General features: G+C 43.9%; 1 protein-coding gene across 1 annotated transcript; it reads right to left on the bottom strand.

The window, feature by feature from the left end:
• Window positions 1-12943: 12943 nt before the first annotated feature.
• LOC311101568 (olfactory receptor 6N1-like) lies at window positions 12944-13879 on the bottom strand (the record flags this gene model as incomplete). The annotated part of the gene is made up of 1 exon (XM_084142698.1): window positions 12944-13879. One exon carries the CDS (start codon window positions 13877-13879, stop codon window positions 12944-12946), a length of 936 nt encoding a protein of 311 aa, XP_083998824.1.
• Between the last annotated feature and the right edge of the window lie 2697 nt (window positions 13880-16576).

The following is a 16576-nucleotide window of genomic DNA, read 5'->3' as shown; positions in this document are numbered from 1 at the left end:
TTGTGTGAGGGCCGGTAAAAAAGAGGTTTGTCCCAGTTTGTGTTGTATGTTGTTAGGGTAACTGTTCACTCCGGAGTGCTAGGACGGTAAACAAGATGTTTGTCCTAGTTGTATTGTCTGTTGTATAAATTGTATATATGATTATGAGTGACTCATTGTTGATGGCTGCAATATATAGAGGAGGGGTGGTGGTGATGCAATAATTTAGCCAGTTAGCTTGGGAGCTTGATTGCCTTTGTGAGAATCAAGGAGAGGGGATATTAGGTAACATTGAAATTGGCGGTATGTATGGGCGAGAGCACGAATTATGTTTACAAATAGTCAAACTTTGTATAGCGCCGCATTTCAACAATAGCTACATGGTGTAAATTTGAGGGTTCTGATGATACAACATGTTAAAGTGAATTGCAGTTAGTTTTGACTATTACGCTGATGGGATAGCTTTTTATGGGTTCTAGATTTATTTAAAAAACAATTTTATATTTTGACTGACTTAATGCAATATGTATACTTTCTCTTCCAGGAGAATGGAGATTTCATTATGTCTCATTGGAATATTTCACGAGTCTGTGGGCTTGGGGGAGCAGTTAATAAAATGTGTCAGTCTTATACAGTTGAAGTCGGAAGTTTACATACACTTAGGTTGGAGTCATTAAAACTCGTTTTTCACCACTCCACAAATTTCTTGTTAACAAACTATAGTTTTGGCAAGTCTGTTAGGACATCTACTTTGTGCATGACACAAGTAATTTTTCCAACAATTGTTTACAGACAGATTATTTCGTTTATAATTCACTCAATCACAATTCCAGTAGGTCAGAAGTTTACATACAGACTGTGCCTTTAAACAGCTTGGAAAATCCCAGATAATGATGTCATGGCTTTAGAAGCTTCTGATAGGCTAATTGACATCATTTGAATCAATTGGAGGTGTACCTGTGGATGTATTTCAAGGCCTCCTTCAAACTCAGTGCCTCTTTGCTTGACAAAAAAATTGTAGACCTCCACAAGTCTGGTTCATCCATTTCCAAACGCCTGAAGGTACCACGTTCATCTGTACAAACAATAGTATGCAAGTATAAACACCATGGGACCACGCAGCCGTCATACCGCTCAGGAAGGAGACGCGTTCTGTCTCCTAGAGATTAACGTACTTTGGTGCGAAAAGTGCAAATCAATCCCAGAACTTTTTGGAGAAATGTCCTCTCGTCTGATGAAACAAAAATAGAATTGTTTGGCCAGAATGACCATTGTTATGTTTGGAGGAAAAAGGGGAATGCTTGCAAGCTGAAGAACACTATCCCAACCGTGAAGCACGGGTTTGGCAGCATCATGCTGTGGGGGTGCTTTGCTACAGGAGGGACTGGTGCACTTCACAAAATAGGTGGCATCATGAGGAAGGAAAATTATGTGGCTATATTGAAGCAACATCTCAAGACATCAGTCAGGAAGTTAAAGCTTGGTCGCAAATGGGTCTTCCAAATGGACAATGACCCCAAGCATACTTCCAAAGTTGTGGCAAAATGGCTTAAGGACACCAAAGTCAAGGTATTGGAGTGGCCATCACAAAGCCCTGACCTCAATCCTATAGAACATTTGTGGGCAGAACTGAAGAAGCGTGTGCGAGCAAGGAGGCCTACAAACCTGACTCAGTTACACCAGCTCTGTCAAAATTCACCCAACAGTGGGAAGCTTGTGGAAGGCTACCCAAAACATTTGACCCAAGTTAAACAATTTAACGGCAATGCTACCAAATACTAATTGAGTGTATGTAAACTTCTGACCCACTGGGAATGAGATGAAAGAAATAAAAGCTGAAAGAAATCATTCTCTCTACTATTATTCTGACATTTCACATTCTTAAAATAAAGTGGTGATCCTAAGTGACCTAAGACAGGGAATTTTTACTAGGATTAAATGTCAGGAATTGTGAAAAACTGAGTTTAAATGTATTTGGCTAAGGTGTATGTAAACCTCCGACTTCAACTGTAAATAGGCCGTAAGAGGTAGCTACCAAATTAAATAATGCCTGGCCGTTTGTTTGTTTTTGCCCTACGTTTTACCACACACACCAGCACACACAACCCACCTTTTATTAATATTTGTTAGTTGGGTAGGGTCTTTAATTTAGTTTTTTGTTTGTTTTTCACGGGTTAGAAATTATATATCTTAAAGGGGCACACACATGGAATCTTCTGAAGTTTTTATTTTCTGAGTAGTATAAACACGTGATTTCTTTTGATAAGAGATATACTGAAAAACCCAATGTAAACCTGGTACACAAAATGTTTGAAATGTTTGACACTCACTTAGTGGGGTTGAATGACCTCTGACCTCTGTTCTGACTTTCTGGTGAGGTCTGATCACCCTCACTAGAAAGCGTCGAGACGTGTGAGATTTAAATGTAGAATGTAAACACTAATGATTAGGAAGAAGTTTATAATTTAGCAATAGTCCTATCTATGATTCGGAACATGACAAGGACAGAGAGAGAGAGCTAGCCCTGAATGAGGGACACCTGTCGCTAGTCAATTTTACTATTCCTTGAATTACCTTATGGGATACAATTAAGTTAAGATGTTATCAAGGGTTGTCATTCTAATTTGATTTGTTATTTTGATTTAACAGGTAGTGTTGTTTTGTTTTTTGGGCACAAGAATCACGATGTGAGTCATGTGTCCAAAGGGGGAATTACCTGTCCCCTGAGGCCTTTTGGTACATATGCAAATTGTATTAAGAATATGAGCAGTAGTAATTAATGTGTTATGGGTTAGATGGAATGTTTTATGTGAAAATGTATTTGTGGCTGGAGACTTTGTGTGCAGAGGAGGAAGATGGCCCTGCCACTGCGTAGCATTGTTTTATTTTGTGTCTGTCTGTGTCTGTGTGTCTTTGCAGCAGTGACTCTCAGCTTCCCTATTGGTACGCTGCCAGAAGGACACACTCCACAGACCGATGTTGATAAATTGAGAAAGATTCTGCCTGAGGCCGAGACCTAGTGACGGAAGAAGGTCCAGAGCCAAAGGGACCATACATTGTCACCCAGGCTACACCAATGGCTAAACGGATAGAGGGGAGCTCGGCCTGGTATCATCTAAACCACTGCACCAGAGTAACTTCAAGATCTTCCAGACCTTAAAGACACACATGACTTCCCCACCACTGATTTCTCTACCCTTGACTAGTCCCCCTAACAGAAATGGAGGTCTAAGTTGCTGATCCTGTGACTCTGCGGTGAAGTCGACAGTGTGATAAGGGGAGTATATTAGAAATTGGTATTAAGAATAATTGGTAAAAATAATAATTTGTCATATAGTCAATGTTTATATGGATTTCCTCAATCAGAAATTAACTCAACTAAACTGTTCTGATCTTTCCTCTCTTGAGGTGTCACACCCTGGCTCTGGGACTCATTATGTTGAGCCAGGGTGTGTTCATTCTATGTGTTTATTTCTAGGTTGGTAGTTCTGTTGTGTTTATTTCTAGGTTGGTCTGAGTGACTCCCAATCAGAGGCAACGAGTGTCAGCTGTTTGCTGGTTGTCTCTGATTGGGAGCCATATTTAACTGTCTGTGTTTCACTTTGGGTTTGTGGGTTTTTGTTCCTTGTCGGTCTTTGTCACCGTGGACTTCACAAGTCGTTTATTGTTTTGTGTAGTGTGCTTATTATCACTGACGGTAATAAAGTCAATCATGTTCGCTCAACACGCTGCGTATTGGTCTACTTCGCTTCAAGACGATCGTGACAGAAAAACCCACCATACCAAGACCAAGCAGCGTGTCCAGGAGCAGGCAGCCTGGACGTGCGAGCATATCTTGGACGGGCAGGGGTCCTGGACCTGGGAGGAAATCCTGGCCGGGATGGATCGCCGGCCATGGAGTGAGACGGTGGAGGCGCGCCGTAGAGAGGAGCTACGGCGTGATCAGGGTCGTCGTCGGACGGTCGTGAGGCAACCCCAGAAAATTTTTAGGGGGGGGCACACGGCATGGACGACGGGGCTGACGGAGGAGAAAAGGGGGCGGATCCAGAAGGCCACCAGGCCAGGGGTACACCGCCCTGTACGTCCTGTGCGGATGCCTCACACAGAGTGTGTGAGGGTAGGCATTCAGCCAGGACGGGTGGTGGCCGCTATTCACTCCAGGCCTCCTATCCGTCTCCACAGCCCGGTTCGGCCTGTCCCTGCTCCACGCACCAAACCTACGGTGTGCGTCGACAGCCCAGCCCGGCCTGTCCCTGCTCCACGCACCAAGCCTACGGTGTGCGTCGCCAGCCCGGTCCGGCCTGTCCCTGCTCCACGCACCAAGCCTACGGTGTGCGTCGACAGCCCAGCCCGGCCTGTCCCTGCTCCACGCACCAAGCCTACGGTGTGCGTCGACAGCCCAGCCCGGCCTGTTCCTGCTCCACGCACCAAGCCTACGGTGTGCGTCGACAGCCCAGCCCGGCCTGTTCCTGCCACCCGCACCAAGCCTACGGTGTGCGTCGACAGCCCAGCCCGGCCTGTCCCTGCTCCACGCACTAAACCTACGGTGCGCGTCGCCAGCCCGGTCCGGCCTGTTCCTGCCACCCGCACCAAGTCTACGGTGCGCGTCGCCAGCCCGACCCGGCCTGTTCCTGCCACCCGCACCAAGTCTACGGTGCGCGTCGCCAGCCCGACCCGGCCTGTTCCTGCCACTCGCACCAAACCTACGGTGCGCGTCGCCAGCCCGGTCCGGCCTGTTCCTGCCACTCGCACTAAGCCAGGGGTGCGAGAAGTCAGTCTGGTAAGGCCCGTTCCTCCTCCACGCACCAAGCCAGGGGTGCGAGTCGACAGACTGGACCAGGGGCACTATGGGGGGTGTATTGGAGGGTGGTGGTCAAGGCCGGAGCCAGAACCACCGCCGAGGATGTATGCCCGCCCAGCCCTCCCCTGTTTTGTTTAGTTGAGGCGCGGTCGCAGTCCGCGCCTTTAGGGGGGGGGTACTGTCACACCCTGGCTCTGGGACTCATTATGTTGAGCCAGGGTGTGTTCATTCTATGTGTTTATTTCTAGGTTGGTAGTTCTGTTGTGTTTATTTCTAGGTTGGTCTGAGTGACTCCCAATCAGAGGCAACGAGTGTCAGCTGTTTGCTGGTTGTCTCTGATTGGGAGCCATATTTAACTGTCTGTGTTTCACTTTGGGTTTGTGGGTTTTTGTTCCTTGTCGGTCTTTGTCACCGTGGACTTCACGAGTCGTTTATTGTTTTGTGTAGTGTGCTTATTATCACTGACGGTAATAAAGTCAATCATGTTCGCTCAACACGCTGCGTATTGGTCTACTTCGCTTCAAGACGATCGTGACATGAGGTTACTACAGATGTTGTCTTGATGCATAGCAGGGATAATTCGGTGGAGAACGGTGTGAACCTCAAAACCCCCTCCTCTAACCGGCTGAAGAATAGCGACAAAGGCGTTCAATACGGCCCTGTCCAGCACCACTTCTACCAGCAACCGGTGTACAGCATCCAATCGAAGCTATCAACTGCCTTTTCTCTCATGCTTTTCTCTCGGGAGTGTGACAGGAGTCCACGTGGAGTGAGCATGGAGAGTGATCCGTTCCAAAACATCTCTCATGTTGCTGGTATACTGGTTGGCAAATGGACAAGACAGAATGGGCAGTAGAGGTGGTGGAGGCTCAGGTGAGACATTGAAATTGGAACATTATCATGGGCCATCCATTTTGAACTATGAAGCTATCTGAAGAACATAATGAAGAGACGCCAGAAGATTGAGTGCCGGGGAAGGAAGAGGTTGATTGAGGAGGTCTACACACTGCTACATTTATAGTGATTTAGACTACGAATGCATTGATATACTGATCTGTGGTTATTCTCCTGATGAGGAAGTTCATACTAGAATTATGGATAATTATATTGTATGTTAATATAAATGTACTTTCCTGCCAGTGTCTGTGTGTGTCACGCCCTGGCTCTGGGGACACTTGTATGTTGAGCCAGGGTGTGTAAGTTCTATGTGTTCTGTTCTATGGTGTATTCTATGGGTGCTATTTCTATGTTGGCCAGAGTGGCTCCCAATCAGAGGCAACGAGTGTCAGCTGTTGCTGGTTGTCTCTGATTGGGAGCCATATTTAAACTGTCTGTTTTACCGTTGGTTTTGTGGGATCTTGTTTCTAGTTGGTTTGTGTTAGACCGTGAACTGTCACGTTATCGTTTGTTTATTTTGTCTTATATCGCTAAATAAAGAGAATGTTTGCCTGCAACGCTGCGCCTTGGTCCTCCTCTGTTCCCGACGAGCGTGACAGTGTGCTAAGTTGAGGGTTTTAACTTTTAGTGATAGGACCAATGAATCACTAAGAATTGTCATTCTAAATTAGCTTTGGATAATTTATTTTGTTTTGATTATGATTTGTAAACTGACTGATTGATTTGAGTAAGTTATTAGTATGTTAATAACTAAAGATGTTGACACTTTTATTTATTTATTTTAATTTCACCTTTATTTAACCAGGTAATCTAGTTGAGAACAAGTTCTCGTTTACAACTGCGACCTGGCCAAGATAAAGCAAAGCAGTGCGGAAAAAACAACAACACAGAGTTACATATGGAATAAACAAAACGTACAGTCAATAACACAACAGAAAATCTATATACAGTGTGTAAATGTAGTAAGTTATGGAGGTAAGGCAATAAATAGGCCATAGTGCAAAATAATTGCACATTTAATTTAGTATTAACACTGGAGTGATAGATGGTGCAAAATAAATAACAATGTAAATAACAATATGGGGATGAGGTAGTTGGGTCGGCTAATTACAGATGGTCCGTGTAAAGGTGCAGTGATCGGTAAGCTGCTCTGACAACTGATGCTTAAAGATAGTGAGGGAGATAAGTGTCTCCAGCTTCAGAGATTTTTGCAGTTAGTTCCAGTCATTTACAGCAGAGAACTGGAAGGAATGGTGACCAAAGGAGGTGTTGGCTTTGGGGATGACCAGTGAGATATACCTGCTGGAACGCATACTACGGGTGGGTGTTGCTATGGTGACCAATGAGCTAAGATAAGGCAGGGATTTGCCTAGAAGGGATTTATAGATGACCTGGAGCCAGTGGGTTTGGCGACGAACATGTAGTGAGGGCAGCCAACGAGTGCGTACAGGTCACAATGGTGGGTAGTATATGGGGCTTTGGTGACAAAACGGATGGCACTGTGTTAGACTACATCCAATTTGTTGAGTAGAATGTTGGAAGCTATTTTGTAAATGACATCGCCAAAGTCAAGGATCGGTAGGATAGTCAGTTTTACGAGGGCACGTTTAGCAGCATGAGTGAAGGAGGCTTTGTTGCGAAATAGGAAGCCGATTCTAGATTTAACTTTGGATTGGAGATGCTTAATGTGAGTCTGGAAGGAGAGTTTACAGTCTAACCAGACACCTAGGTATTTGTAGTTGTCCACATATTCTAAGTCAGAGACGACCGAGAGTAGTGATTCTAGTCGGGCAGGAGGGTGCAAGCAGTGTTCGATTGAAGAGCATGCATTTAGTTTTACTAGCGTTTAAGAGCAGTTGGAGGCCACGGAAGGAGTGTTGTATGGCATTGAAGTTCGTTTGGAGGTTTGTTAACACAGTGTCCAATGAAGGTCCAGATGTATACAAAATGGTGTCGTCTGCGTAGAGGTGGATCTGAGAGTCACCAGCAGCAAGAGCGACATCATTGATATACACAGAGAATAGAGTCGGCCCGAGAATTGAACCCTGTGGCACCCCCATAGAGACTGTCAGAGGTCCAGACAACAGGCCCTCCGATTTGACACACTGAACTCTGTTGTTGTTGGTGAACCAAGCTAGGCAGTCATTTGAGAAACCAAGGCTATTTAGTCTGCCAATAAGAATGCAGTGATTGACAGAGTCAAACGCCTTGGCCAGGTCAATGAAGATGGCTGCACAGTACTGTCTTTTATCGATCAAGGTTATTATATCGTTTAGGACCTTGAGCGTGGCTGAGGTACACCCATTACCAACTTGGAAACCTGATTGCATAGCGGTGAAGGTACGGTGGGATTCTAAATGGTCGGTGATCTGTTTGTTAACTTGGCTTTCAAATACTTTCGAAAGGCAGGGGCAGGATGGATATAGGTCTTTAACAGTTTGGATCTAGAGTGTCACCCCCTTTGAAGAGGGGGATGACCGCGGCAGCTTTCCAATCTCTGGGGATCTCAGACGATACAAAAGAGAGTTTGAACAGGCTGGTGATAGGGGTTGCGACAATTTCGGCTGCTAATTTTAGAAAGAAAGGGTCCAGATTGTCTAGCCCAGCTGATTTGTAGGGGTCCAGAATTTGCAGCTCTTTCAGAACATCAGCTATCTGAATTTGGGTGAAGGAGAAGCGGGGCGGGGGGCAAGTTGCAGCGGAGGATGCAGAGCTGGTGGCCGAGGTAGGGGTAGCCAGGTGGAACGCATGGCCAGCCGTAGCAAATTGCTTGTTGAAATTTTCGATTATCGTACATTTATCGGTAGTGACAGTGTTTCCTAGTCTCAGTGCTGTGGGCAGCTGGGAGGAGGTGCTCTTATTCTCCATGGACTTTACAGTGTCCCAAAACTTTTTGGAGTTAGTGCTACAGGATGCAAATTTCTGTTTGAAAAAGTTAGCCTTTGCTTTCCTAACTGATTGTGTATATTGGTTCCTGACTTCCCTGAAAAGTTGCATATCGCGGGGGCTGTTCGATGCTAATGCCGTACGTCACAGGATGTTTTTGTGCTGGTCAAGGGCAGTCAAGTCTGGGGTGAACCACGGGCTATATCTGTTCTTAGTTCTGAATTTTTTGAATGGGGCATGCTTATATAAGATGGAGAGGAAAGCACTTTTAAAGAACAACCAGGCATCCTCTATTGACGGAATGAGGTTAATATCCATCCAGGATACCCGGGCCACGTCAATTACAAAGGCTTGCTCGCTGAAGTGTTTTAGGGAGCGTTTGACAGTGATGAGGGGTGGTCGTTTGACCGCGGACCCATTACGGACGCAGGCATTGAGGCAGTGATCGCTGAGATCCTGGTTGAAGACAGCGGAGGTATATTTAGAGGGTAAATTAGTCAGGATGATATTTATGGGGGTGTCCATGTTAACGGATTTAGGGTTGTACCTGGTAGGTTCCTTGATAATCTGTGTGAGATTGAGGTAATCCAGTTTAGATTGTAGGACGGCCGGGGTGTTAAGCATATCCAAGTTTAGGTCACCAAGCAATACGAACTCTGAGGATAGATGGGGGGCAATCAATTCACACATGGTGTTCAGGGCACAGCTGCGGACTGAGGGGGGTCTGTAGCAAGTGGCAACAGTGAGAGACAAGGCATACTGACATGGGAGATAGGCAGAAAGCAGTCACAGGTGTTATTCGAGAGAGCTAAGACAACAGCTGGTAATGGCGACGAAAGTTTGAGCTGAGGCTAAACAGATCAACAGGATGGGGTACCGTATAAAGGAACAGTCCAGCAGGCATCAGCTGTGTAGCTGAGTGATCATAAGGTCCAGTGAACAGCAATAAGTAAGTCCGGGAGCAGTTCAGTGGCTGCTAAGCTACAGGCACGGCTGTTGATTGCGTGTGCTAGCGGGCCGGGGCTAGCAGATGGATCTTCGTGGTCGTCGCAACGGGAAGCCTGTTGGAAACACATCAGACGATTACGTCGGCAGACCAGTCGTGATGGATCGGCGGGGCTCCGTGTCAACACTAGGAGGTCCCGTCCGGTTGACAGAGAGGTAGATAGCCGGGAGATGGGCCTGGCACGAGGCTAGCTCAAGGCTAACTGGGGTTAGCTTCAGGACAGTGGTGATTAGTGGTGATTAGCCAACAACGACAACAGCCATTCGGTTGCAGCTAGCTAGTTGCGATGATCCGGTGTTGATGGTCCAGTGATTCAGTGATTCCGGTAGAAAATCCGATATGCTCTGGCTCGATAGCGCGATGTGCGGACTGTGCAGACTGGCCGATAATTGTCCAGGCTAGAGCTGGCTGGTAGGTAGTGCAGGCCACGGCCACGGACAATAGTGCAGACCGCTAACGGTGGCTAATAGCAAGTAGCTAGTTAGCTGGCTAGCTGGCTAGTTTCAGCCAGAGGTTCTGGATAAAAATGTATGAAGAAATAATAGAATCCGTTCCACATTGGGTGTGGCGGGTTGCAGGAAAGTATATTTATGTAAAGGATGGAAAGTGAGATTCAGAAATATACAGTGAGGGAAAAAAGTACTTGATCCCCTGCTGATTTTGTACGTTTGCCCACTGACAAAGAAATTATCAGTCTATAATTTTAATGGTAGGTTTATTTGAACAGTGAGAGACAGAATAACAACAACAACATCCATAAAAACGCATGTCAAAAATTTTATAAATTGATTTGCATTTTAATGAGGGAAATAAGTATTTGACCCCGTCTCAATCAGAAAGGTTTTTGGCTCCCAGGTGTCTTTTATACAGGTAATGAGCTGAGATTAGGAGCTCACTCTTAAAGGGAGTGCTCCTAATCTCAGTTTGTTACCTGTATAAAAGACACCTGTCCACAGAAGCAATCAATCAATCAGATACCAAACTCTCCACCATGGCCAAGACCAAAGAGCTCTCCAAGGATGTCAGGGACAAGATTGTAGACCTACACAAGGCTGGAATGGGCTACAAGACCATCGCCAAGCAGCTTGGTTAGAAGGTGACAACAGTTGGTGCGATTATTCGCAAATGGAAGAAACACAAAATAACTGTCAATCTACCTCGGCCTGGGGCTCCATGCAAGATCTCACCTCGTGGAGTTGCAATGATCATGAGAACGGTGAGGAATCAGCCCAGAACTACACGGGAGGATCTTGTCAATGATCTCAAGGCAGCTGGGACCATAGTCAACAAGAAAACAATTGGTAACACATTACGCCGTGAAGGACTGAAATCCTGCAGCACCCGCAAGGTCCCCCTGCTCAAGAAAGCACATATACAGGCCCGTCTGAAGCTTGCCAATGAACATCTGAATGATTCAGAGGAGAACTGGGTGAAATTGTTGTGGTCAGATGATACCAAAATCGAGCTCTTTGGCATCAACTCAACTCGCCGTGTTTGGAGGAGGAGGAATGCTGCCTATGACCCCAAGAACACCACCCCCACCGTCAAACATGGAGGTGTAAACATTATGCTTTGGGGGTGTTTTTCTGATAAGGGAACAGGACAACTTCACTGCATCAAAAGGACAATGAACCGTCAGATTTTGGGTGAGAACCTCCTTCCCTCAGCCAGGGCATTGAAAATGGGTCGTGGATGGGTATTCCAGCATGACAATGACCCAAAACACACGGCCAAGGCAACAAAGGAGTGGCTCAAGAAGTAGAACATTAAGATCCTGAAGTGGCCTAGCCAGTCTCCAGACCTTAATCCCATAGAAAATCTGTGGAGGGAGCTGAAGGTTCGAGTTGCCAAACGTCAGCCTCGAAACCTTAATGACTTGGGGAAGATCTGCAAAGAGGAGTGGGACAAAATCCCTCCTGAGATGTGTGCAAACCTGGTGGCCAACTACAAGAAACGTCTGACCTCTGTGATTGCCAACAAGGGTTTTGCCACCAAGTACTAAGTCATGTCAAATACTTATTTCCCTCATTAAAATGCAAATCAATTCATAACATTTTTTACATGCGTTTTTCTGGATTTTGTAAAAAAATAAAAATAGCCTAGATTTTGTTGAGACTTTAGAAGTCTCAAAGAGGGGAATGTTGGGGAATGCACTTATTTGCCTGAATTGTTTAATATTAATAGTTAACAATTAATATGCTTAACAATAGTAGAGACATTTCTTTAGTTCAAATTCTGTGCTTCTGAGAAAGGATGGTCCCCTCTAGCTCCCTGCAGCTGGTCTGGCTATGTCAAGGACATGGGATGGAGATAAAACTTCAGGAACAGATAGACCTGTATAGACCTGTATTGTTTCTCGTTGCGTCCGAGGGGGGGGCATACTTGTATAAAAAGCAGAGATTGTTTAAAGACACTTTGTAGTGTGAGGAGCCATCCAAATCCTGTGTGACTCTGTATTAACTTCTACCTGCAATTGCATAACTAAAGATCTTTTATATATACTCAGAAGTCGTTGTCTGTGTCATTTTCTAAAGCTTAAGGTTTGTTTAAGAATAAGAGAATATCAGTACTGTGCAAAGAATCCTCTACACTCTCTCCCTTTTGATAATCACTTGGCATGAAAGGGAATAATGTAATTCTCTGATCCAGTGGAAACGTCATAAAATACCTGACCCAGTTGATAGTAGATACAATGTTTAGAGTTCAATGCAGACAGGCCTTGCATAGCCAATGTGATTTATATGATATTTATTTTTTATCAGGATATTTTCAGCCTGCAGGCTGCAATGTTTTTATGTGTTGGCTTTATGTAGGCTATTTTTACATAGTTGGCAGTGGCAATAAAAGTTACTTTTAGATTTGTGTCATTTTCATTTAGGTTAAGATTGTAAAATGTAGATCAACCACAGACAATGATTTTGAGATATAAAGACTATTATAAATTAAATGAAACTGTTCCAGGAAAATGTGCATATGAAAATCATAACTGACACGCAGATTGGTAGAAATGGTAAGATAAATTGGCACATAGGGTGTCTATATATGGAAAAATACATGTTTATAAATGTTGACAAATCGATCGGTCGAAAGAAAATACTTTGCTTGGTCGACCAAGAATTGTTTTGGTCGGGTACAGCACTAGTAGAAATGCAGGAAATTAGCATTAGATGCCCAAATAAATGTAGGGAGGACACCCAGACCCCCTGCCAGATTATGTCCCCCCCCCCTCCTCACTTCTAAAACCAAAGTTGCGCCCCTGGCTATAGGTATCAAAAAATGAGGAGCCATTTAACCTTGCAACAGTTTTGGCTGAATTTACCTTTATTTTTGTTGACTTCTTTCAGGATGTGTCCCTGTTGTGTAAAATCATGTAACTAACGTCTCATATCAATGATTTTATGTGCATTACACATTCTAAAAAATGCCTTTCGAATCTGCTGGAGGTTAAGTCCATATATGACAGGGTTTAACACAGGTGGTATAACAAGGAATTGTACAGCCATTGCATTACGCATATTTAGCGTAGTACTTACATTATTCCACCCTTGCAAGGTGTCAAACAGGGTCACTGTGATGAAAATAACTATTGTTATTAAATGTGGCACACATGTCTGTGTGAACTTAATCCTTCCCTTAGCTGACTTTACACAAGTCCTTACAATCTGACAGTAAGAAAATACAGTCAAAAGTATCTGTAAAACATTAACCACTATTACAAATTTGTTCAAATTCTGATTGATGGTAATGGGTAAACATGCATGTTTCAGTATAGACGGGATGTCACAGAAGATTTTATCAATGCGAGATCCACACAAAGGAATTCTGACGGCTACAATAACTGCTATGATTGCTATAAATAAAGGATAACACCAAGAAAATAAGAGTAACTTTCTAACAGTTAAAGGTGTCACAATGTTATGGTATAGTAGTGGTCTGCATATTGCCACATACCTGTCGTAAGACATCACTGTTAGAGTAGAAATTTCACACATGACAGATGTGTATATTACATAGGCTTGAGTAAAACATCCACCATAAGATATCACCTGAACATCTGACTGAAGGTCCAGTAAAAACTTGGGGTAGAAACCAGCAGTTCCATACAATCCATTGACACATAGACTACATAGAAAGATATACATGGGCTCATGGAGGCCTTTCTCCTGAATGATTGTTATGATCAGAGTCAGATTCAAAGTGATGATGAGAAGGTATGTGATAAGAGACAAGATAAAATAGACCGATTTGTTGTTAAATGTCTCTTGTAAGCCAAATAAATAAAAGAACTTGACTTGGGTTGAGTTCTCCATAGCTTTTGTTAATTTTCTTCCTCTGGTCAATGCAACAATTCTTAGTCCTTACAAGGCTTGAGTGTGTATTGATGTGAATGAATGCAAGTGTGAATCATTTGATTCTGTGTAGGCTCAGACTAAACACAATAGTTTTAACAAAGCAAATTCACATCATCCTTCAAACTCTTATTCCATTTTTTTTATTTTTTATATCCCGATAATATCTGTACATTGTCAGACTTCTGAGGTGTGAAAGAAATGAAGAAACTTGTGTCCATGAAATGTCTTCTTGCTTGAGAGAGGGATACAGCTCCAATAACTTGTCCTGCTAGCCTCTAAATATATCATAGTGTATGCTCACATGGGATTGTAGTTTCAGTGTCAACATGTAACCACTCCATAGAGATGGATCTATATTGAGTTTATAACAAGCAACTCATTTGATTCTATTTACTCTATTTATCTATTAACCCAGCAAACAGGGTACGTCCTAAGGACATGCGGCAACGTTCCCATTAGGTCCCTTTAAGGCAGCGTTTGCCAAACTCTGTCCTGGGTACCCGAAGGGGTGCACATGCAGTTTTTTTTGCCCTAGCACTAATTAGCTGAATCAAATAATTAACGCATGATGATTAGTTGATTATTTGAATCAGCTGTGTAGTGCTAGGGCAAAAACCAAAATGTGCCCCCCTTGGGGTCCCCAGGTCAAAGTTTGGGAAATACTGCTTTAAGGGTTTCAGCAAGACGTTATCCCACTGATGACTTTGTTCAACAGTCAGAACTTTGTAGGAACAGTAAAACATTACATTAATCTCGGGACCATAAGAGGGCGTTCAGTACAGATACCGGCTTGGTCACAGTATAACGTTATGATAAGGTAAACGGAACAAAAATGTAAACGTAACACGCAACAATTTTAAAGATTTGACTGAGTTACAGTTCATATAAGGAAATCAGTCAATTGAAATGAATGAATTAAGCCATAATCTATGGATTTCACATGAATTGGAATACAGATATGCATCTGTTGGTCACAGATACAGTACCTTAAAAAAAAGGTAGGGGTGTGGATCAGAAAACCAGACAGTATCTGGTGTGACCACCATTTGCCTTATCCAGCGTGACACGTCCTTTGCATAGAGTTGATCAGGATGTCGATTGTGGAATGTGGAATGTTGTCCCACTCCTCTTCAATGGCTGTGCGAAGTTGCTGGATATTGGCGGGAACTGGAACACGCTGTCGTACACGTCGATCCTGATTATTCCAAACATGCTCAATATGTGACATGTTTGGTGAGTATGCAGACCATGGAAGAACTGGGACATTTTCAGCTTCCAGAAATTGTGTACAGATCCTTGCGACATGGGGCTGTGCATTATCATGCTAAAACTTGAGGTGATGGCAGCAGATGAATGGCACAACAATGGGCCTCAGGATCTCGTCACTGTATCTCTGTGCATTCAAATTGCCATCGATAAAATGCAATTGTGTTTGTTGTCCGTAGTTTATGCCTGCCCATACCATAACCCCACCACCACCATGTTCACAACGTTGACATCAGCAAACCGCTCGCCCACACGATGCCATACACGTGGTCTGCAGATGTGAGGTCGGTTGGACCTACATCCAAATTCTCTAAAACTACGTTGGAGGCTGCTTATGGTAGAGAAATTAACATTAAATTATCTGGCAACAGCTCTGGTGGAAATTCCTGCAGTCAGCATGCCAATTGCTAGCTCCCTCAAAACTTGAGACATCTGTGGCATTTTGTTGTGTGACAAAACTGCACATTTTAGAGTGGCATTTTATTGTCCCCATCACAAGATGCAAATGTATAATTATCATGCTGTTTAATCAGCTTCTTGATATGCCACACCTGTCAGGTGGATGGATTATCTTTGCAAATGCTCCCTAACAGGGATGTAAACAAATTTGTGCACCAAATTTGAGAAAGTAAACTTTTTGTGCATATGGAAAATTTCGGGGATCTTTTATTTCCTCTCAACATTTACATGCGTTTATATTTTTGTTCCGTGTATTTTGATGTCCATTAGGGAACATTATGAAAAGGTTCCTATTTGTGTCGGACGTTATCCATGAGACATTCAATGACCACAAGGAAATGTTTCTTGATGGTTAAAGGGATGTCACATGATGGTCCTTTTTAGGATGTTCTCAGGACTTCATTTTACTAGTCTTCAGGACGTAACAAGATGGTCCCAAGGGAACGTTCTCTGGGGAACCTTTGTCTTGTTCCATGTAAGTTACTAGGACGTCACCGAGGACTATGTCAGGACCTTTTTAGGACGTTCTTAATACTTTTATTTTCCTAGTCATTAGGACGTGATGGTCCCAAGGGAACATCCCTGCAAACAAAAATAAGTCGTTAGGATGTCCCTGGAATGTCACGAAATGGTCTTCTAAAGTGTCAAACGTTGTGTCATGGGCTCTTGGAGGTTTTGTCTAGTTCCCCGTTTGTCCAGGGGACGTTTTTAGGACATTCTTGGGATGTTGTGAAATGGTCCCGTGGAGGTTTCTTTCTAGTTCCCGGATTGTCCCAAGGACGTCTCCAATGACTTTTTCAGGACGTTCTTTGGAAGTTGTGTCATGGTCCCGTTCAGGTTTTTGCCACGAGATGGTCCCAGCTGTCCCAAACCAATATAACTAAAATAATTAAATGCTATGGGGGTTTTAAGGTAAGTGGTATGCTGTTC

This window comes from Coregonus lavaretus (genome assembly GCF_964263955.1).
Source record: "Coregonus lavaretus genome assembly, chromosome: 26".
Lineage (NCBI taxonomy): Eukaryota > Metazoa > Chordata > Actinopteri > Salmoniformes > Salmonidae > Coregonus > Coregonus lavaretus.
Note: the sequence above shows the minus strand (reverse complement) of the source record. Positions and strands in the feature narration are given on the sequence as shown.